At 34.3% G+C, this 24,682-nt stretch overlaps 1 protein-coding gene across 12 annotated transcripts in view; it reads right to left on the bottom strand.

Moving 5' to 3' along the window:
- Positions 1-359: 359 nt before the first annotated feature.
- The window catches only part of Pum2 (pumilio RNA binding family member 2), a 79,342-nt gene continuing 55,019 nt past the window's right edge, over positions 360-24,682 (bottom strand). For 5 of the 12 annotated variants that reach the window (XM_031356999.1, XM_031357002.1, XM_031357003.1 and 2 more), the window contains 11 exons: positions 24,062-24,205; positions 23,696-23,983; positions 19,295-19,531; positions 8,527-8,794; positions 8,043-8,172; positions 7,754-7,888; positions 5,715-5,852; positions 4,711-4,836; positions 4,360-4,481; positions 3,929-4,121; positions 377-3,318 (listed from right to left, as the gene is read on the bottom strand). In XM_031356999.1, the coding sequence (XP_031212859.1) occupies positions 3,187-3,318; positions 3,929-4,121; positions 4,360-4,481; positions 4,711-4,836; positions 5,715-5,852; positions 7,754-7,888; positions 8,043-8,172; positions 8,527-8,794; positions 19,295-19,531; positions 23,696-23,983; positions 24,062-24,205 (1,913 nt within the window). In that variant the 3' untranslated portion in view covers positions 377-3,186. Of the gene's footprint in view, positions 3,319-3,928; positions 4,122-4,359; positions 4,482-4,710; positions 4,837-5,714; positions 5,853-7,753; positions 7,889-8,042; positions 8,173-8,526; positions 8,795-19,294; positions 19,532-23,695; positions 23,984-24,061; positions 24,206-24,682 lie in introns of all 12 variants that reach the window. The other 7 variants (XM_031357001.1, XM_031357000.1, XM_031357005.1 and 4 more) reach the window with 7 other exon arrangements.

The following is a 24,682-nucleotide window of genomic DNA, read 5'->3' as shown; positions in this document are numbered from 1 at the left end:
AGAGAATCAAACCCTGGGGCTGCAGAGATGGTTCAGCAATTAAGGTCCTGAAGTCAACTCCCAGCAACCACATAGTGGCCCACAACAATCTATAATGTGATGATGTTCTCTTCTGCCGTGCAGATCTACATGCAGACAGAACACATATACATAAAATACAAAGTAAATCTTTAGTTCACTAGGGCACACAGGCTGTTGATAACCAAATTTACAAAGTCTGGAAATAGTAAGGTAGATCTTAAACTCAGATTTGAACCCAATGTGCATTTTCCTACAACAGTCTCAAGTATATGCAGAAAGCAAGCCACACATTTGTGTGTGTGATGTTAAGTGATGTAATCAGGCAATCTTGACAGAGATACAGAGGGGTGTTTTATCTAGAGAAAAACACAAGACCAGGTTTATTTCATACAATGTTATTCACACGTTTCATTTCTAATTTATACATAATATACAAAGTGAAGATAACATTTCATTTGAGCCAATAAGAGCCAGGACTTAGACAAACTGGTCCAGAAACAATCTACATCAAAGAGACACTCAAGAGTTAAAGCCTACGTGGATTCTGCCCAATCAGATGTCTTTATTCTGAAATGTCAGATTTTTCTAAAGTTCCATGCCAAAATACTAGAAGGTGGAATCAGGGTGGGCACCAAAACTGGCAGATCATAAATTTTCTACACGAACAAGTATTTTTCTAGAATATGCCTAAAAGAATCAGGAGAACTGGGTTGTCAGCACTGGGAAGTATGAATCAGGACTGCTAGAGGAGGATTCAGTTCCACATAACTTTCTCTAGGACTTGCCACTTTTCTGAGCCGAGTGACAGCTGCCTGGGCATCCAAAGGGAAGGGTGAGGACAAACCAGAATGGGCTGCATTTCTGTAGGAAGAGCTGTTACTAATCTCTAACACGGACAACTTTGATCCGAAACTATGGGCTGATGAGGGGAAGTTAGATTCAACCCAGAGCCAAGACACTCTGAAGCTGGCAAAACAAAATAAAAAGGGGAGTCTTCTACATGAGAGAGAATACTGCTACTGTGACAGGGACATGCTGATGAACCAGTGTGACCGAGAATGGTGACACATGGCCAGGCTTAATGGCCTCACCAAGGAATGTTGTGTTAGAAAGCTAGAGTAACTCAATATCAATGTGAAAGACTCCTGGCACCCCAAACTTCATGCCAAATTTTAAGGTTCATGATATGAGTAACACAAGGATAGAATCTTTATACTCAATATTGTGCTCTGATTGTTTTTCTTCTGCAGACCTTAAATAAAAAAATCCCTTCTACTATTCATCTGCCAGAAACAGCATGTTCATTTCAGTTTTCAGCACTGAACATAAGTGGGTCAACATAAAGTTTATACAAAATACTGACATCAACAAAATACAAAGCACTTTCTTTATCTTTCAGAAACTGAATATACAAAGCAATTTTTTTTCCAAAATATTTTCATAGGCAAAGGATTAAAAATGATTTTAATTATACACATATGGTCACAATTTTGCCTTAAAAAGATTGTTGGGAAATGTACATAAGGCCGCTTGTAAATGTACATCATGTTACTGTTATAATGTCTTATGTCCAGAGGGAAAAAAATGTTATCATACAGATTTGCTCTTACTTGGGAGTAGGCTATTCAAAAATACAGTACTCTTCTGTACAAAGAAAAAAAGTCACATCACATTTAAAGATGGAAAAAGCATTGGCCTCTGTGGTAATCAATCTCAGTCCAATACTTTCTATTCATTATGCACAATACCCTGACTTCAATTGAAAGTGATCCAGATCCTAGCATGTCCATTATTAACAGAGTCAACAACTATGTTATAAAACAAAATGTTTCCCACAATAATAAAAAGAAAGCTGGTTCATACTTCTGAAACCATATAAAGATAAAAAATTTGTAAAAATCACTCTCAATTTGGAGAAATAAATTTACATTATGCAACACTATATTGCCAGGTTAAGAGGGCAGGGGTGGAAATGCACACTAAGATGCAAACGTTTCCCAAAGAGAGAAAACAGATTCCATTTACAGCATGAAGGTTTACAAATGTACACCTGTACAACCAAGGAAAGTCACTACGGAATGAGCAAGGCTTTCATAACAAACACTGAAACAAGATCTGCTTTCAAATTGTAAACTTACAATCTACCCCTACACACACAATGCGCTGATTTTATAGGAAGGGAAAAAAAGCTCTCTGAATATGCAATCATGCGTAGGTGCTGAGCTATCGATTCTCAGTGGCCTCTCTCACCTCATCGGGTTCCTACTTTATGTATCTACTATGAAAACGCAGAATAAACCAACACTTCCTCAACAGTCTAGGAATTCTATAATTAGAACAAAATATAAATCTCCATCCATTCTTGTTGCAAACCAAATTGAAAAGTTAGTGTGAAACTTAACTTTTCATTCAGTGCAGTTTTAACTGAATGGAAGTGCCACCATGATTTTGTTTCTAATTCATTACAATTATAAGTATATACAATTCTGTACATTGTCAGGGACATTATAGGGCAGTAATTTTATTAAAACCACATCCACTGTAAATAATGTTATCTCAAATCATTTTATTCTTTTCTGTCTGAGTTTTTCTTTGCATGATAGTTTGTGAATTACCAAAATACAACTTAACTTTCTTTTTAAAATATTAATAATATTTATGCAGTTGATTGTTAATCTGTTATAAAAGGCTTCACACAAAGGAAAAAAATAAGAACTATAATTCTATATACATCTCTATAAACCTGTTGTGCTATGGGGTTGTAGACCTACCAGACTGCAAGCCAGTTTATTAAAATATTGTACTTTTCCCTTTAAAAACTATTTTTTGTGACTTTACAAGGTATAAATTTACAAAATATGCGACAACTTTTTTTCCTTTTTTTTTTTGTGGGGGGGGACACAGTTACATCATATACAGGCATTCTGTGCTTCACCAGAAATCCAATCTGATAGGTCTCCACTCAGGGTTGAATATAATTTATAATTCACCACCCCCACCCCCTAAATATACACAAGAACCTTAAAAATTTACAAATGGATGAAGAAAGTCAATAAATAGTTTTGCTTTAAAAAAAAATCAAAAATTCATAGTTGAATTGTGTTTTGATAATTCACAAAGAAAACCCATTCTTTGAACATGGTTAAATCATCTCCTCTTTTGTCCTTACAGCATTCCATTTGGTGGTCCTCCAATAGGCCCTAGATCTGGGCTGTTTTTCAAATAGTATTTTTCCAACTTGGCCAGTATATGCTTGCCATATGTGTATTTGCGAAGAGTAGTAATGTGAGGTCGAATCTGAAAAATAATTTTGTAAAAAAATCTAAGTTATTATAGTTTGTTTTTTAATTGTATGTGTGTGTACACATGCAAGTCACAGTATGTGGAGGTCAGAGGACAACTTGATTCCCACTGTGTGGGTCCTGGAGATTCAAGTCAGGTCTTCAGGCTTGGTGTCAAGTTTATCTACCTTGCCTAGTTTCTAATTTAAAAATAGCTCCTTAGCCATAAAAATCCCTTGAAAATATTTAAAAGGGCATTTAAACATTCTTTTTGTCCCATGAAATAAACAAGCCACTGTTGTATCATATGCAGACAAGGGAAACTAAATAGTGCACCAGGGAACTGCTATGCTCTTCAAATTTATACTGCTCCTTCCCATCTAGATCTGCAGTGGATATAGTAACTGTCACAGACAAGACAAGCACTTTTCTTACCCAGATACACAAGCTTATAAGATTCCTGAGTATAAACGGGCAATGTCTAGGAAATCATCCTATAGAAATATCATTTTACTGAGTGGACTAAGCTGTCCATGTGCTTTAACTGTTTTCTACTGTGAAGAAATGAAGCCTCTCAAAGTCTGTGTGCCGTCAAGTCACACAGACGGACTTGCTGATGGTGTTACCTTGTGCATGATTATCTTTCTCTGAGCGGGCTCAGCCATATCAATCATCTTCTGAACCACATAGTTGGCATACTGATCCTTCATCATGGTGTATAAGGCACTGTGAGGACCATCATTCTGACAGCAGACCTCATCAATCAGTAAAGCTCTCTCGGCACGGGAGGCATGAGTAACACACTTCTCTACTACATTGCTAAAAATTAAAGGTATATACACAGAAACTGTTAGTTTTTTTCTTTACAGCCAAATATTTTTACTTTTCACTTTGTTCCAACTATTAGAAAGCAAAAGACAAAAATCTCATTCTGTAATCACTTTTAAAACAGAAATTGTTACTGTAGGACAGCCTACAACTTGACACCCATAAACTTAATTCTGGGCCTATTAGAAAAGTACATAGAAAGAGCTGGGAGAACTAACTACTGCAATACCTGGCAAATTTGTGTTGACTCAGGGCTAAGACCTTTCCTCTGATTTCAGAAACAATTTTGCTCTTGTCTTCAGGTCGACCATGTTCCAGTACATGCTGAATAACATAATTGCCATACTGATCCTATGACAGACATTAAAAAATTACTTTCAAACCTTAAGAATAATGACAAAGAAAAAGTGTAAGTCAACTGTCTAATATTCTAGAAGAATCAAGAGAATACAATAAATTTTCCTCACTTCACCAATTTTACAGTTTAACAGCAAATTACATTTCTAAAAATGTAAAACAAACAAAAAACAAAACAAAACCCTCAAAATACAGACAACTTGAATTATTAGGGGACTTATACCTGTACCAACTGTTCTGTGTGTTGGTGAAGCTCTTCTAAGATGGGTAAGGTCTGCTCTGCAGTGCAGTGCTCTAAGATACGCTGAATGACTCTGCAGCCATAAGGATGGGTTGAAAGCACAAATACCTTGAAATAAATAGAAGGATTGAAAACATACATTTTCTGTTATTTTTGAATCATCGAATGAGACAAATTAAATGACAACAAAAAAGCCCAGTTTAAACTGGCCAAGTGGTAGATCCATATTTAACATAATCAGAATATTTGTATCTTGCAGCACTTATGATATAGGTCAGAGGCCAACCTAGGGAAGTCTGTTTTTCTTTTCACCATGTGAGATGTAGGGAAATCAAACTCAGGTCATCAGGCTTGATGGCACTTCTTTTACTTGCTGAGCCACCCAGATGGCCTAAAGATAATTTTAATCAAAAAGGAATCTAATGAGCAAGAGAAGTACTTTAGCTGTGTAAGACCCAGGGTTCAATCCTCAGGACAACAGCCCAAACAACACAATAAAAAGAACCTAGCCATAGGACCAAGAGTGGATGATAGTGTAAATGAATGGATTTGGGAGAGGGTAGCTCAGTAGTATGCCCAGGGCTATTAACCATTGTAGTTTTAGTACTGATCAGTAGTTAAGTTTGCCTTTGCAAACATAGTTTTATGTCTTTTTTCCCCTTAGGATTATGGAAAACAAGTTTGTAACTGCTTTTATCTAATGATTTTACTAAGGAGGCCCACATTTTAATGGACATTCAGGTTTTTGACACAGGTCTCATATATTCTGGTTCTCAGACATGACACCTAGCTGAGAATGACACTGAACTTTCTTCTAATGGCCTTGTTTCCATCTCCCAGGCACTGGAGATTACAGGTGTGTTCATCTGCACACAACTTATATTTACTATTTTCTGTTTTTAATAAAGTGCCAGGGATAAGCTTGTACTTAAAAGAATGCTAATATTCAAATTATAAAATGTTCTGCTAAGAAAAATCAATCTTACTTGTCCTTTGAAAGCATCAATGATGAACTGCAGTGACTGTGGCTGGACACATTCAATACATTTTTGTACAACGTGGTTTCCATTCTGATCTTTCACACATTTAAGTACATGACCATCTAGTTCCTTGACCATTTCACTCTGCAAAAGACATTTAAAAATTATTTCACCAAAAAAATCCAATAAGATTAAAAATACTTATATGGAACAAAGTTAAAAATATTGACACAGAACTGAGATTAAAGATGTGCACCACCACCGCCCGGCTGAACCTGCCATATTTAAACTACAATTTTCACTGTGTACATGTTCTGCAGCTATCTTTTCATTGTTGTCTTTTTTATTAACCCCTGGAGCTGAGGACCAAACCCAGAGCCTTTCTACCACTGAGATAAATCCTCAACCCCACAACTATCTTTTTGAATAGATATCTAATATGTATTTTTACAGTTCTATTTGTATGACCTTTAGCATCTTTATCTTTTATTCCTATGGAATCATTACTAATGCCTTCATGAGTTTATCAAATTGATTAGAATAGAATAAACAGTGAACTACTAGGTTATCTGCATTTCACTTATTATCAATATAATTTTAATTACCAAAGGGCATTTTTTTCTTGTTTACTGTCTTATTAAAACAGAAAATTATTACTTTTAAGAAATGGGCACACATATACAATCTAAATGTATTTTAAAGGAATCAATTACACTCTGAACATAATTATGGAGGAATCCTGCTAAGTCAACCTACAACATGGATTTATGCTGACAGACTAAATTACAAGATAAAATTAATTTATAAAGTCTAAATAATATACTTTAGAAATAACTTGTATTATAAAAATTTATAATATGTTTAAGAATTATGCATTAGCTAGTTCTCATTAAGACAGTATCAGCCCTTCTATTTCCAAACACCCAAGGCCCAGCTATGGAAAGGCTAGGCTACTTCTGATACCTATGGCAGAGATGTTATTAAAGCTTTGAGTAATCAAATCTGTTGGTTTTCTCCAGTGTGACATATTTCAATAAATCTAAAACTAAATATTTCTTCTGCAGGAATAATATTTTCCTATAGATTTTTAATTTTGTGATTAAACCATACACCCACACCCCCCACACACACCCTCTACCACCTCTTCTTTGCTGGCTAGTTTTATGTCAACCTGACACAAATAGTCAAAAATGACTTTCTAAATTATTATTATAAACTTAAGTAAGCTGTTTTGTTCAATTATATTCCCATATGAACATATAAGATAACTTCATATTGAAAGTAAGCTTAAGATCACACAAGAACCTACTAAACAATTAGTGTGCCCCATAGTATATACTTAAAAATTTGGTAAATGAACATTTACTCTCCTACTTTGCTCTCAATACTGTTGTCTATTTCAAATTATTTTAAAGATTAGATTCATAACTTAAAAGGAAGTCTAATGAATATGTGACAGAAATTACATTAGTCTATTATTAAAAAATTCAGACCATCATTCAAAACATATATATTTCTTTTCTTTCAAGTCAGTATATCTGTTTTCCAAAAAAATGTATGTGTGTTTCTGTATGAGATTGTGCCACATGTGCTTGGGTCCTCTCTTATACCAGCATGTGCTCTTTCCAGCACCAAAGAAGTCAATCTTGTTAAAAGGAATATTAGGTTTCTTCACTGGTTAGACTCTTTTAGTATATATACACGCATGTATGATATACTAACTGGAATATAAAAATGCCATTTAGAATTCTTTAAATAGAAATAGTAGGAAGATCCCCAAATAAACACTAGAACAGCGAAGAACATGCTGAAACTGCAGATAAAAAGGTAACAATAGCAAAGATGTATCACTTGGTATTTTATCTGCCAAATGTAGGCACTCCATGGAGAATGCAGTGAATGGATCAAAGTTCTGCTTTAGAAACATTTTATGAAAAGATCTTAAGTCGCCTAGTAGAAATGTTTAGGACATTTTTCCTCAAGACTTTAAGGTAAAAGAAATTTAATTTTAAATTAAATATTGCAGAATTTTTATCTCAACTTACAATTACCTGCTGATCAGAAGAAATAGATTCTAATGCTTTTTGAATAACACGGCAGCCATACATCTGCAAGGCTAACGGTAGAACATGACCTCGAATACGAGTAGCCAGGGCTAATTTCTGATCCAAACTTCCAAACTGAAAGATAGTATTGGTAAGAAATGAACATGACAATACTTTGCAGTTACAAAGCTCATCAAATAGTATATTGGTTCCTGAAAATGACTGTTGCCCAACTTTAGAACTATCTGCTAGCAAAACTGAATGAGCATATGAACATAAATGTACTTACCTCAAAAAACTTCTGTATAACATAGTTTCCAAAAACATCTGTCATTAATTGATAGGCTGCCTGTAGAATTTCATTAAATACCATCTGCCGCTCAGCTGGAGTAGCTCTCTCTAGCTTTTGCTGTATGAATCTATATGGGAAAAAATTTAAATTCTAAGACAATAAGCTAAAAAGAACCTTTCTAAAATCATCTGCATTCCCTATCTTTTGTGTGTATGTAAGAAAGGATCTTGTGATATAGCTCAGGCTGACCTAAAATTAACTATGTGCCACTTTAGTAAGCAAAATTAAAACTTTTTCTTTTATCCTGAGAGAGAGAGAGAGAGAGAGAGAGAGAAAGAGAGAGAGAGAGAGAGAGACAGACAGACAGACAGACTCACTCACTCACCATGTAGCTCAGGGAGAAACATTTAGATTCCTTTCTTTTAAAAGGTAGCCATGTTCAAAAGAAAGAACAGAAGTGTAACAAGCCATAACCACCTACCTGGAACCATGCTGGTCTTGAGAAAACTCGACTATATGTCCAATTAAGTCTCTGAGCTGAAGGTTGGGGAAGCGGTTGTTCCTGAAATCTTCCAATAACCTACTGCGGCCGGAGGGCATGATATCAGATCTATTATAGCGGAGCCGAGAAGGAGGAAAGAGCTGGCTGCTGGAGCTAAACAGACTGGAAGTGCTTGAAGCACTTCGGTATTTTGCTTCTGCTCCAGGTGCTGCAGAGATATACCGACCACTACCATTTGTCAGTCCTCCTACAACAAAGCAGCTGTGGTCAGCAAGTATTTCTGACAAGTTATTCCACAGACAAAAGTTACATAAACTATAAATTTAGTCAAATAAGCTTCAACAAAGCTCTCCATTATATTAACAGGCTGGAGCTAAAAAGTTATAATTAGCTACTAAAATGCAGATCTGGAGCCATGGGAATGCTTTAAATTTCATTTGAAGCTTCAGGAAGCAGCTCAGTGGTAGAGTGTTTGCCTAGCACACTCAAGGCCCTGGGCTCTATCCCCAATACCACAGAAAAAAGGTCATTTCACAGTATAATGGAGTAATATTGAGAGCTAAATATGTACTTTTGGGGACGACATTAAAAATATACTGTCAGATGTATTTCAAGATAAAGACAAGTCATTTTTAGTCAATTTTTTAATGTCTGAAACTTTTAAAACCCACAGTATAATACACTTTTAGAAAACTTGAAAATGTTTTATTAAAAATATTTTCCATAAAATGCTATTATTTTGTAGATAAGGAGTGGTAGTAATAAATGAAGTTATTCCTATAACCATAAGCCTCCAACCTGTTTATTCCATACAAGAAAATGAAAGGCAGCTAACAGAAACAAACTTAAATGAGGAAATTGTTTCTATTATAAACAACAGCTAATGTACTTGACAGTGTCCTTTTACAACAGAAAAATGTAAATACAATTATAAAATGCAGATTTAGTAGTTTACAAAAACAATATCCTTCATTATCTGTACTTATACTAATTGTACACAGTATTGCTACACAGTCAGTCCAGGCCACAGTACAGAGAGGATCCCAATACCAATGCAAAACCAGAAACCTTAGAGTCCAAAGGAAACGAAAAGGACCAGGAACTGTAAGTTTAATGATAGAGTGTGAACTGACAACATTCTCTTTCCTCCTCTATCTTTAGCATCTACACTAACTTAATTATTTTTCTGTTAAATTTCCCACTGTACAGTGCATCAAACATTTATTTGAATCATTAACTCTTTAAGTATCACCAAACTACATGATATCCTGCATATCAGATATTTATACTACACCTGCAAAATTACAGTTATGAAGGAGCAGCAAAATAACTTTATGGCTGGGGGTCACTACACCAGTATTAAAGGGTGGCAGCATCCGGAGAGTTGAGAACCACTGATTAAGATTCTTTAGGGAGGAAACCATGTGTTGATTTGATGGTGGCAGATTGGAGTTCCATATCTTCCATCTACAGAAAATCAAATCAACTACCAGAAGATCAAAGAAGGGGTTAACCTATGAAGCCTTACAGCCAAATCTACACATTTACTTTGGACCTCTAATCTTCAGACCATTTCTGTTATGTGAAATCACCTAGCTGTTCATTCACTGACTGGGAATTCTGAGTGTTAATATCCTTAAACACAGAGTATATGACCTACCTCAGTGTGAATGATAGGACAGTAAAACATAGAAATGTTACTTCAATTTGTTAAAGTTGCAATAATATAGTATTCCCAGATTAAGGACCCAAATGCATTGCTTTTCATATCATTTTAAAATTCTGTTATGTACACATACTAAAATATATATATATATCTATATTGCTCTGCACTGGCAACATTATTTTATGATCTTTCTAACAATGCCACAGATTACATAATGCCATCATTTTAGTAACCCTGCAACACAAATGTATTTGTTTCATTTGTGTGAAAATAGGCTTGAGAAGCTAACAACTTAATTAAGAAAGCATACCTACTCATTAGTCATGCTGAATGTTTTCAGTAATGCTCTGCTGCATTTCAAGGAAAACATTTAATATTGTTAAGTTTGGGAAAAGACTAAAAAGGATATAAACTACTATATTTAAAAATTTCAATTATATAGTCCCCCATAATTAAACATCTTTTTTTGGAGAAAAGACAAGGACTACATGTTTAAATGTTGAAGTAATCCGAGCAAGCAGTATAACTTTGTCCACCATCTTAATAGACTTTATAAAAGCACTAATGTAGCAATTCTGTCACGTTAATGGAAGATTATGTGAGAATATACACAGACACTTGGTAACTACAGACCAGAAACTCAGCCACATAATAAATAACTGATCATTTTTAATGTTTTTGATTCCTTTCTAAAAGTAGTTTAGACATCAAATAATCTCTAATGCTTGAATTAAATGAATGGGTATATGATATCATTACCACACATGGTATTTAAGACCTCTCTCCCATAGACCAGGTTTTAACATACAACCCATACAGGCTTCACACTTCAGACTGGTATTACATCATTTCCTCAAAAACTTACCGTGCCAACTCCATTACCCCATCAAAAAGGATTGGTTCTGTATGGTTTCAAAAACTACATCTTTCATGAAAACCACCTCCTTCTATGATAATGCGCACAAGAATTGCCCATTCCTCATTAAAAGGATCAGTAGGGTAGATTTCTACTAAGTACTATGAACATATGAATAAAGGTTACTTCAATTTTTCCTGGTTTCATCTGACTTCTTGCCTAAATACCTCTTGCCATAGTTTTTTTTTTTTTTTAAAGGCCATTAAGGTACATCTCTATTTTTTATTTCCCCAAATATTCCTAATAAGATTTCATGACTAGTGGCCTTAAAATTTTTTTAAACGTTTATTTATTTTCCTAGGTGTGAGTACTTTTCCTGCATGTATGTATGTGCACCATATACACATCTGGTGCCCTCAAAGGTCAGAAGTGGGCATCAATCCCTTGGAACAAGAGTGACACATGAGATAGTAAGGTAGATGCTGGGAACTGAAATCCAGTCCTCTCCAATAGCTCTTAAGTGCTCTTAACCAATGGGCCATCTCTCCAGCATCTCAGCTGCCTTTCATGATTGGGATTAGAAAATTATGGGAGTTGAGATTTGTCTTTTTAAAGCGATGATTATTATCAAGTATTTAGTAGTATCAAAGTTTGTTCCATAAGTTATGAATATAAACTGTGTCTTGAGTACACACAAGCACATTTTTTTTCTCCCTTGGTGTTATTAAGTGGTGGTAAAGGACTGAACTGGGATAGTATTTTGAAAGACATACCAAGCTTAGAAGAATCTTTAAAAAATAATAATAATCAACTATACACATATAATACAGAGCAAAAAACCCAGAACAAAAAAAAGCCCCACAAAAACAAAAAGAAAATGTTGATTTTGTAGTACAATAATTATATACATACCAAATTAAAAAAAAATCTGAAATCCACAACTTTTTGAGACCCAATCTGCTACAACAAACTGTTGCCCAGGCTGGCCTTGAATTTACTTATCTTCCTGCCTAAATGCTAGGATTCCAAGAGTATACGAGACTCCAGACTACTTAGCTGAATCTAACACTTCTTCAAGTTATAGAAGTAACTTATTTGCAATTTATTGGGAAAAATAAACCTAAAAACAATCCTAACTACAAACCTCCTAGCAACAAACTTAGTATAAAAACTACAAAGGAAAGCTATTGTTTCTATTGGGGAGAATTATTACCTTTCTATTTCAGAAACATTAATGAAGCAAGGCAACAAGGTCACAAATGTACAAATCTGATGATGGTGAATAAAGGCAGAGGGTTTTTTTCACCCAGAATATATCACACTAAGTATTCAATACTGGATAAATTTAAAATGTTCAGAACTTTTCTTAGGTCTTGCATTCAATTCTTATGACTACCAAAAATCATAAACCACATCAAACCAAATCTAAAGCAGTAGTTAATAAACTACATGAAAGATAGACACTGAATAAGCAATTCATCTCAGTATGAATTGCTCAATTATGAGTATTTGTAAAGCTATAAAGACTCATATCAATTAATAATTTTAAAATGAGTAATAAATCATTTAAGATTTATTGTATTGAAATTGCTATATTTAGTCAATAAGCAAGCAAAAAAGTCTAAAGACAACACTAACAAATTCACTTTTCCTATCAAGTTACGATACATTAAGCTAAGATTTCCTATTTATATTTATTATTATATAAATATTTAAGATTCTAAAGTTGTAGAATAAGATCCTTTTCATTTATTCAGACAGATATTACAAAAGAATCCTTTGAGAAGAAGTATATGAGTAAACCACACAGGCACAACCAAAAAATTGTTTTATCTCTTATTTTATGACTGAAAACTAACCAGTTCATTTAAAAATGGTGTGGCGGGTATGAAACAAGAATCAAAGCTCACTGCTCTCATTCAGACATACAATTACTCCAAGGCAACTCACTGATAAGACCATCTTTTTCATACATTAGAGTAGCAATTATGGTCATGAATAAGGTAATTAGATGAGCATATCTATTTCTGGGTACTCTTATTTGTCTGTACTAATGTCAAAAATTCTAGTTATTACGATTAAGTTTTGATACTTGACACTATGAAGTTCTTTTTAAGTGTATTTCTAGACTATTTGAGTATTCTTGGTTATACTTTTCGAGTGAGATTTTCAAAAACCCATTAATAAATTTCTTCCTAAAAAAACCTGAAGAAAAAAAATCCAATACATTAAATGCACCCATTTAATAGGAGAAAGTTGGTACCTCTGTAATACTTTCAGTCTTCCAACCCACAAAAAGTACGAAAATAAAATGAAATGGAAAGAGGAACAATGGAAAGAGAGGAAAATAATAAAGTGGTAGTAAATGATCATAATTAGGTCAACAAAACTGGAAAAGTCAAATAAATTTAAAGCAAATGCTCACCTATAAAATATTCTAAGGGTGAACATGCACTTTAAAACAGAAAAATTAAGACCTATTTTTCTAACTCTTGTCCCACATATCCTCTCCTCCACTTAAAGATGTAATGATTCAGAGTTAAGGTCAATGGAACATAGCAAAAAGAGGGAAACTACATGAGGGAAGATGACGGCTGACAAAGTTAAAGGCTTGTATGAAAATCTAAGGGATCCTTGAGTTAAATATCAAGTATGCCCTTAGAGGCAAATTGTAACCATGAATTATTTTTTTTTTCATGATACCCCTTTTCATATAGGAACTAGAAAATGCAGTGAGGAATGTGCTATGAAAGTGTAGTTTCTACTACTGGACACTTACTGCCAATCAGTTACAAACTTATTTCTTAACTCTCCACATCCCCAAATCTATACAACTGAATTCCTCATCTAAATGCTTAAGGCTTACATTTTTCAGATTTTAGAGTATTTATGTAGATGGAGTTCAATGTTGAGTATTCTGAGGCTGATAATTTGAGTGGAAATGTTCCAAAATAACAGACTTTGGAGTCCAGCGAAAGATTCAGGTTTTGGTTAAGATGCCCAACTTGTACTAATTAATTATGTGCCTCTAGTGATCAACTGCCCAAGTAGATTAGTCAAGCACTCTGTCTTAAATCTGTAATCACTTTAACTAAATTATTTGAAGACAACATTCACAAATATTAGAACCAATGTCACAAAATTGCTTAAAGGGTTCGATGCTTAATTTTCACTGTCAATTTTACTAGATTTGGAATCCAATAGGCGACAGACCTCAAGGCTTATTTAGGAGGGTGTTTCCAGGGAGGTTTATCCGAGGAAAACTATCCCTGAATGTGGTCAGCACCATTCTATATTCTGAGTTTCCAGAATGAACAAAAGGGCATGCAAAACTAGCATAACTAGTCATGTCTCTCTGCAATCTGACTCTGCAGTCAGCTATCCAACTACCATGATGCCATGACTCCCTGCTATAATGGATTATACGTTCAAACCATGAGTTAAAATAAACTCTTTCCCCCTTATTGCTGTTGGTGATCTGATTTTAACTATGAGGAAAATAACTAGATAATGAACAAAAATTATAAGGATAAAAGATCATTCAGCCTTAAAAGCAGTACAACCAAAACAATAAATTTTTATGTGCAGCCATGTGTGATAGTGCACACCTTTACTCCCAGTATTCAGGAGGCAGAGACAGAACTCTGTGAGTTCTAGGCCAGCTAGAATCACAGTGTTATAAAACCCTATAAGACCCTGCTATAAAAACAAAATTTTATGCAGAAAGCCAATCATAAATTGCCCCACAATTATGGGACAATTTTACAATTTCTTTACATGTAACCCTCCCATGAGCAAGACATCTTGAAGAATTGCAACAATACCTTAGCATATATGAAAACTGATATACAATCTTCTGAGAGCTGAATGTGATATTCTACAGCCTGTCTGTGAGTTGCCCATATAAGGCTGGAGAAGGTACATACTTGAACTTTAAAGGTGCTTAGAGAGTATCTCTCATGGAAATCTCAAGAATAACTAAATTGAGAAAGGAATCTAGACATCTACTAATATATTTTTAAAAAAAAAACTTAGGAAACAAGATCTTCAAGATAATGTAAATATTACTTCCTGAAAGGCTAGTTATAATTCAGTACTCACACACTTCAGGTCAGAACTATAGGCTGGCCTCAATTCTTTCAGTTATTCTTATCAGTCTTAGGAGCTTATTTACTTGTTTGTTTGTTTTAAATGGATTTATCATTGACCCAGTCAAATGTCCACATTAAGGATGACAAATATGAAGGTGTTTTAGAGAAAAAAAGACTAATGTTATTTAGTTAACACTTCAAAATATTTCATATTGGTTTTATACTTTTATTAACAATCATACTTAAACATAAAAATGGAAGACAGCCTTACAACTAACTTGACCATACTTATATATTTCACTCTTATATATTTCCTCTAAAAGGAAACCTGAATAAGTCTGTCAAAGTCAGCAATTCTTAGCAAATAACTACTAAATAGGAGGAGGGTGGGTAGGAGGGAGATCTTAACAGTAATGCCCCATCTTTTAATATAAAATGTTCTGATTAGGAGAATAGTAAGTTCTAGAAATGTGTGATCCAGAGTTAACGTTTTCCTATTTACTTACTTAACATTAATGAATCTTTACAATTCTGAGCCACCTTCCAATAAACTAATATCACTGAGTTCAAAGCTCATACTGCACATTTTAATATCTCTTTTCTTGGGGGTGGAGGCACATATCTTGAGAAGTCAAGCATTTAGTCATTAATCTAAGTCATTTAGTCTAGCAAAACCAAGGAAGACCATGAAAAATGGTGCTTTATACTTAAGAAGTCCCAAATTAATCCAAATATTAAGACCATAAGCATTAGGCAAATTAGAAATCACTAACAGATTTTGTTTTCCCTCACCTAAAAAGTTGTGACATAGAATTGCTCTAAGGGAGCCAAGCATAGTACAACTAATTGTTTAAAACTGACAATAATTAATTATTCTGAGAGTTAGAAAATAAAAAAATGAACCACTGTAGGAATACCACTTTTAGGGTAACCTCATAAGTTATAAAGAAAAATTCATAATAGAGAATTTATATTGATAACATTAGAGCCACACTCTTTCATAACCCCTGAGGAAATATTTTAGGCAATGGCCATCATGTAGTCTAGATTGGCAATCTCCCAGAAGAGACAACATATGTATCTTGATTCAGTGTAATACAACAGAAAGTACCCAGAATCACACCTTGCCAAAAGAAGCACATCAGCCTACTTATCATTACCTAACCAAGTTTCTAGAACAGAATTACATTTACGGGAAATACCAAGAAGTAGGCATATGCTTACCACCACCATAGGGAAGCAAGCAGCAAACTCAAGAATGTGAGCAATTCAACAGGACAACTTAAAACAAATGAATGAAAGAAAACAAGAAAAAGGTGGGGAAACAACTATAAACAAAAAAACAAACAAAGGTAATGTATTTAGAGTGTGACTCAAATGACTGATAGTTAAGCCAGTCAAGCAGATCAGTCAATAAGAAACTAAAGTATGTTAACAATGTTATAGGTATAGTGTTAGAAAACCTGGTTTTATACTACATATTGAGAAGCTAAAACTATTTTTCAATCTTCTAAGCTCAATATATTAAAAAATATGGGTTCTAAATCTAAGTTTTTATTTTAAAAATATTCAAATCTTATAAACTAAAATAGCTCTCCAATAAAAGTGACCCTAGCAAGTCTAATGATATTTGTTTATTAAATATTTACTCTTTGAAAAGAAAGTCTTTCTACAAGCAGATTGTTGCTTTTGGGCAGTTTCTGTGGGATTCAGACAGCTAGCATAATCAAAAGGAGAACTGAGTTTTTAAAGCCTTATCAATAACTTTGGGAATGCTGATGCCAAGAACCACTGATAACTATAATTGTTATATGTTCATTACTTCAAATCTTAGTCAAGAATAACCCGAGAATTAATTTTCATTAATTCTAGTAAAGTAGGGGGTTACTCTTTTTGATATAGGGGCCTTGCTAAGTTTCCTGACTAACTTTACTTTGGATCTTAGCCTCTGAAGTAGGTGGGATTACAAATGCATGCTATTATGTCCTCTGAAGTAGGAGGGATTACAAATGCATACTACTATGTCCTCACAGGGAAGAATGAATCTTTTACAGGCCAAGTAAATAAAATGATTTATATAAAATCAAATATGTAAATTCTACTTGCACAAAATGTTTTACATATCAGCAATCTTGACACTGACTCAGAGAAATCTAATCTAATGATACAGAGTTCAAAATCACTTTCTAAACAACTGAGGTAGCAAAAATAGAAAGATCATCATTAATGTGAAGTAAGCTTAGTCTATGCAACAAATTCTAGGTCAGCCAGGCCTTAATAGCAATACCTTGTTTAAAAAAAAATACTTTTTAATGTCACAAAGCATAGAAGCTTTGCATCATTATTGAATCATAAGAAAAATGGAGAATAGATTATTTTCAATTTGGCGAGGGAACATTTCTAGTAACATGACTAGAACTAGGGGAAAGTGGGAGTTAACAAAATAAGATATTACAGGTAATTACTCATTGAAATCAGAATGACTTTGAGCATCTAATTTCCAACTGAAGCTTTGGGTATAATAGTACTGGGTATAACACAGAACAGTACTGGGTATAACAGGACTCTTGCTCAGATGTGATTTCCCACAAGTGACTAAAATTCCTTCTCTAAGTAATTAGGCTAAATTCTTTATTGTCTAAAAAAGAGAAAGACACATCCACACCGTAGTGTAATTACAGACACCTAAAAAGTCACATATATTCAATTTATTAGCAAGTTATATAGAACGAGTCTATTTATATAGGTTCTAAGTAAACAAACACACACAGTAACAGTTAACAGAATCTGATCTGCAACTTACCTATGAAAAGATGACAGGACACAACAAATATAATTTTAACAAACACAAAACTATTGGTATATACTTGTCTTTTTCTTTTTCTTTCTTTCTTTTTTTTTTTTTTTAAATTTGCTTTTGGGTTTTCGAGACAGGGTTTCTCTGTATATCCCTGGCTGTCCTGGAACTAGCTCTGTAGACCAGGCTTGTCTGGAACTCAGTTATCCACCTGCCTCTGTCTAAAATTAAAGGCATGTGCCATCACACCCAGCATTTTTATGGTTCTTATGTCCCAAGCTTCTACATACATTTCAAAGGCATGTCTTACCAAACAGCTCTTATGACCAAGACAGTTATAACAGAGGCTTAGGCTCTATAAACTAGGTAAATATGCTAAATCTATGAACAGGGATGTAAGGCAGACCTCAGGACACTATCCGAATAAACTAACTCGTACATATTCAAAAGAGCAAGTCTTCCAAAGAGCAAAAATTTCAGAATTTGGGATCCAGAACCAGAGTCTTTTATGTAGTCTGTTTATAATAATATTACTTTTTAAAAATCACAAGATATCTTAACTACTTCCAAGCAACAGAACCATTTAGTTTCAGCTGTACTTAAAAATAATCACAAAAACCTGTAGCCTAATTTTTAATGGCAGAACTCTTTGATAAGACAGCTAATAATGTCAAAAAAATTCTTCAAAATATACTGTTTTCCTTATGGACAAATACTTCCTAGAAGAGGAATAAAGGATAGCCACCAATTTAATAATCTGGGGGTGAGGATAATTTTTAAGTAGAGATAGAAATAAAAGTTCTAAATGTTTCACCTTTAGGAATATAACACGCTCAAAACATTTTTCCCCTTTAACATTTTCAAAAGAGAAGTCTATCAACTTCTCTAATGCACACACATTAACTGATAGTCACTGATATAACTTGTGGTAAAATGGCCAATACTGTACTAAATTATTTATACCCCACTACTATATAACTAATATTTTCTTATGGTGTGCAAAAACTTTTGACAGTAAAAATTTCTTTCACTATCATGTATATATTTGACTTTCAGATGTTCTAGAACACACAAATCAAAAGTACAGACAAGAAAACATACACCACTGTATGTCATAAAAAACATAAAATACAAAAGAGGGTCTTTACCTTACTGTACATTAGACCCTCACATTGAATTTCAGGAAGTAGAACTTTTTCAAAAGGCTAGTATCTAAAAGCAAAAGCAATTTGGCATGTTTTATCCAACATTCAATATTTTACATATATTATAAACACACACACAAACACACATACATGTATACATACAAATAAAAAGGGTTTTGGGTTTTTTTTTACCTAAATGCAAACTGGATGAGGATCCATGTGATGAAAGTGATGGCGGTGGCGTAAGTGAATGTCCTGGAGTTTGGCTTGGCAGAGGCATGCCTATTGGACTTGGAGAGGAGGAAAATCCCAGACTATTGTAAAATGGTTGCCCTATGGGTGCTAGGCTGCTACTAGATCTTTTGTACAAGTCAGAGCTAGTAGATAGAGACTCTCTCCTTGTGGCACTACTACTTGCAGAACTGCCAACTGAAGAAGAAATAAAAAAAACCCTAATTACATACAGTGTTAACTGAATAAAACCTATCCCCAACCAACTCTTGCTGGGCAATAATAGAAGTGATCACAATAATTATTTTAGAAACATTATGGAGATGATAATTACTGTGATAACTATATAACAACTTATTAATCATAAAAGGGTATAAATGCACCCCAATAAATAAGCAATCCTTAACAGAGCAGTTATATGATTATTTCACACATATTTTACCACCAACACATGTAGTTACTGTGCTTTAATACCCTGGTATGATTTATAAACTCTGAATTGCAAAGTTGTCTGTTTTAGGTCATAAAAGAGATTAAATTCAAATAAGGTTTACTTTGGTATTATCCTGATGTCTGGAACCTGTTTTTTAAGATTTCAACTCAATGCCAAAAGATTATATTAATAAATGGAGTATTCATAAATTTCCCTCACCAGTCATCAGACTTAGATTTTATCTGTGTTCAAAATAAAGCCCATATTGGCCCGAATATTACTAGTTGGCTGTGAAAAACAAGTGGGCGCTAACTTCTCAGTATTGTTTATGTAGTTTGTTAAATAGAAAAGTTCCAACCACCAAACTTTTTTTTGAAAATTAATGCCTCTCTTTACTAGACCACACTAAAAACATGCCTGTATTTCTTACCCTTTAGAATCTTTCATTTTTTAAGATTCTAGAACTGGTCTCCTGAGCTCCTTATTCAGAAGATTCCCTATCCCTCAGCTAGCTATGAGTGCATGCTAGGAAAAACAATCTGGCTGTAAACAAGCATGCACGTACACAATCAAATCCTTTACTGAGGATGTAAAAGGGATGTCCCAAATTTCTATCTCAAGACTCATTTATAACCAATATTCTCAATTTAAGTTTCCTTCTTATTTTGAAGTATCAGTCTCCTTTTAACCAAATACCTTTCATGTAACATTTTTCACCTAAGGAACAAGGTCTCCTTTCCCCAATAACAACAAGCTCTATATTCGGACCAATATGGCAATTCTTTCCAAGGAATTGTAAAGTCTACTAAATCTTGGTTTTTATATTGCAAGCCATATATAAGTAACTCATACACATATATAATAAGTAGGTCAATACCTAGTATGGATTAAAGAAAACAATTAGAGAACATAATAAGTAAACCAAGTTGAGCTTCTAACAGCTAGAAACCATGATTACCCAGGTTTTGTCAAATTCAAATACCTATACAGAAAAGAAGGATGGAGTTGGTGACAAATGCACAGGCAAAAGATTATATACTGCAATATTGACTTTCATAGCATCCAATGCAGTTTCTACAATACTGGCTATGTCTCAGGGAACATTTCACATTTTAAGACCTTACATATGATAACTAGAATCAGCAAGGAAGCTATATGCAGTTTAATAGTAAAACTAAATGTAATAAACCGTTTTTGTTTGGTGTTGGCAAAATGTCAATATGTGCTATATCAAATATGCTAATTTAAAAGGACACTGTCAAAGTGATCACTGAAATGTATATTACATATTGTATTTATTTTAATAAGCAATTTAACTGATAAGGAAGGGTATCTGCTCTTTTGAGAGTAGCAGCATTATCATTCCTTGGCCAAATAACCAAAAGAAACTGGCTGTGACACATGTAATGTAATCCCCCAAAAGAGAAATCAAGATAAATCGTTTTTTAAAAAAAAATTCAGAAATTACTTCAAAATATAAAGAGGTTCTCTAAATTTTGTCCTGTCTATAAATTACATGCAACATTGACAAACAAAATGTACCTAAGATACTAAGTAGGTAGACAAATATTGGAATCACTACTCGTTCATCGACTACACATTAAGATATTAAATCACAAATTTTCAATTAAAATATTACTTTAGAATTAACAGGTCATAGAAAGCATGATTTAATTGTTACATTAGAGTAGCTACCACTGCCTGGCATGTTTGATACTACTCAAAAAGAAAACTATCATATCGGTAAGAAGAGCTATGTAAAAACAGACAACTGTTTTTTAGCTTCCACTTATGTATGCAATTGTGTGACAGGGCAATAACAGGTTTAAGAGTACATACGTATAGTACTTGAATGGACTCTCACAAAAAGTCAAAAAGAATGGAGAAGATGAAAATTATCTGGAGGCAGTTATAAGTACCAAGTGTAATGCTCCCTACTTTTTAATTACTAATTTTTAATTTCATTTGTATATTATACTGGGAATTGAACCCAGGGCCTAATGCACACTAGACAACCACTCTAACCCTGAGCTATATGCCTAATCCTAATGTTCCTAAAAGCAGGATAAAATGGCTATTTCCCAGACCAGGCATCAAATTCAGCATGTGATGCTTTAAAGTGAGTAAGGCAAGAGTGCCTTAAGGTAAGGGGAAATTCCTAACTCTGAAACAGATGGGAATCTGAAGAACAACTGAGTAGAGTGATCTAGAAATCTGCACCAGAGCATCAATAGCATACATTAGAGAAAAGAATATGGAGTTTATCAAAGCTGTTCCCCCCCAAAGGATTATAAGGGGACAATAGCTATAATCTAGAAACTACTTTATGTCCAGGATGTTTATATTTTAAAGTGTATGTTCTATCTGTTTTGCTCAGAACATTTAGGATTCTTTCGGAATAATGTCTCAATTGGGTTAGAATCAAAGAATGAGTCCTCATGGGAGTGCATCTTCTGGACATAAAAATAATCAACTTGAAAAGGAATGGAAATAAGTAGAAAATTTAAAGGATTAGGCGGGAGAGTTTTCTCAATGTCTAAGAGCACTGGCTGCTCTTCTAGGAGACACCGGTTTTAAACCAGCATCCATGTGATGGCTTACAACCAACTCCAGTCCCATAGGATCTGATGCCCTCTACTGACCTCCAACTACACACATGTAGTACAAAGACATACATGCAGGCATAACACCCATACACATAAAATAAAAAATTTAAGAAAGTTAACAAGTCCAAATTCACCAGATTTGCCCTATACTCTATAGTCATTACTTAGAAAATAAAGGCAAGTAAAGCATTCCTTTATTATATTTCTTGAAATTGAAAGTGCCTTTTATTCCCTACAAGTTTACGGCTGCTCTACAAAGATATACTTATACTACAAAGATGAATTAGTCCAGAAAACACATCAGAAAAATGGCAAGCACCTGATAACTAGTACTGCATTAGTTCTGCCATTTTATTTCTTTTCCAGGAGGGAGACAGGGTCTCATGAAGCTAGGTTAGTTGCAAGCTCACTCACTGTAAAGCTAAAGATGACTCTGAACTTCTGATCCTTATCCTTTTAACTCTACCTTTTTAAGAAATGGATTATAAACTTACTCCACCACATCCAGTCTAGGCTGTGCTATGGATCAAGCCAAGGGCTTTGTGCATACTAGGCAAGCACTCCACCAACTGAGCTAAACCCCCAGATCAATTCTATCATTTTCCACATCAGAAAAAAAACCTTAAGTGGTAAGAAAACAAATGGAAAATGATTAGGGATTCTAAGAGTACTAAATATAAACATTAAGGACTTTAGAAAAATCCCTGAAGTTCAAATTCGTATCTGTGCTCTGTTGAAGGCTATCAATTACATATAAAGAACTAGAGTATGCTGTTCTTAGCTAATGTGAGGCTGTTTTAAAATTACGATTTCTTAATCCAAGTAAGAAACAATCTATTACATTACTTTTAATGACAAAAAGCTAAATTATTTAAGTATACTGGTAGTTTCTTATGGGACTCTTTAGTGATTCAACATTTTTTTTTTTTTAGCTATTAGGCCAAATACAGAAAGCCATAATCAGCTACCCAAACCTAGTAAGACTGTACCATCCAATAATGACTATTGTTCTTTTTAAATTATCTAAATTTTAGGATGGCCATGTATTTACTTCCAACATTATGGGGAATAAGAAACAGTGATTAGCAAAATTTAGAGTACCCAATTCTTAAAAGCTGGGGGAAGGGCGAGTATGGGCTTGGTAGAATGAGTTGAACATTTATAAATGCCTGAAAGATTGACAGGAATTCTGTAAAATTAAACTAGCGCCCCATACTTTATTCCTATCCCTCCTACACTATGTTATACTGCTTGTCTTTATATTAAAAACTCAAATACCTCAAGTACACTTAGCAAAGTACACTTGTTTCTAAACAAACTTACCTGATGAGCCAAATCCACCGAGAGCAGAGCCTATAGCAGCTCCTAGAGAGCTACCACTTCCAAAGCCAAGAGATGCACTTCCAGGTTGGCCAGGTCCATGAGAAAATAAGGAGCTGCTTTGGGAGCTGTTAGTCAAAGAGCTGCTCCCATAAAATGAATTAGACTGCAGGTTAGTGCTTGGTTGCTGCTGCTGCTGCTGCTGTGGTGGCTGAGTGCCAATTGGCCGAAACAGACCGTTTGTGCTGCCTGTGAGACTATTTGCAGTTCCTCCAGCTGCTGCTGCTGCTGCTGTAAAATAATTTCAGATACTTCTTGAAACTATTCAGAAAAGTATCTAAAATCTCTAAAAATGTCAGTCATACTTACCAGCTTGAGCAGCTGCTGAACTAATTAAGACAGGTGTTGGAGCCATTAATCGTACTGGAGCTCCAAGGCCAGTTCTTGCTCCAGGGCCAACCACTAAGGCACCAGTCTGATCATAATAGGCAGTTGGAGCTAGTACTTGATAGCCTAGATAACATTAAAATGAGTGCTCATTAATGAAAACACTTTACAACGTAAAAAATGAATACTTTCCCTTATATTTGTGTTTAATCAATGATATTAACACTAAACCTTTCAATACAAATGGAAAACCACATCTGAGGTATTTTTAAAATGTGTTTGTAAAAGGTAAACATTCTCTCAAATTTTTTATGAAGGTACCTTTATCAGTCATGTCTTTTACTTACAGATTATGAAAAGAGTTCTTTCCTTAAAACAAAAGCTATAGGCTATCAAGAACTAAGTAATCATTTGGTCAGTTATGAAGAGAGTGGCTAGAAAGACTAAACAGGAAACTATAAAAAAAGACTTCTAAATTTTAGAGCAAGTACATTATCAATACATTCACTTAGAATTTCCCTTGTAAGAATCATTTTAAATGCCGGGCGGTGGTGGCGCACGCCTTTAATCCCAGCACTTGGGAGGCAGAGGCAGGTGGATTTC

Source organism: Mastomys coucha, unplaced genomic scaffold, assembly GCF_008632895.1.
Source record: "Mastomys coucha isolate ucsf_1 unplaced genomic scaffold, UCSF_Mcou_1 pScaffold6, whole genome shotgun sequence".
Classification (NCBI taxonomy): Eukaryota; Metazoa; Chordata; class Mammalia; order Rodentia; family Muridae; genus Mastomys; species Mastomys coucha.
The sequence above is the reverse complement of the archived record's forward strand: the minus strand, read 5'-3'. Positions and strand labels throughout refer to the sequence as shown.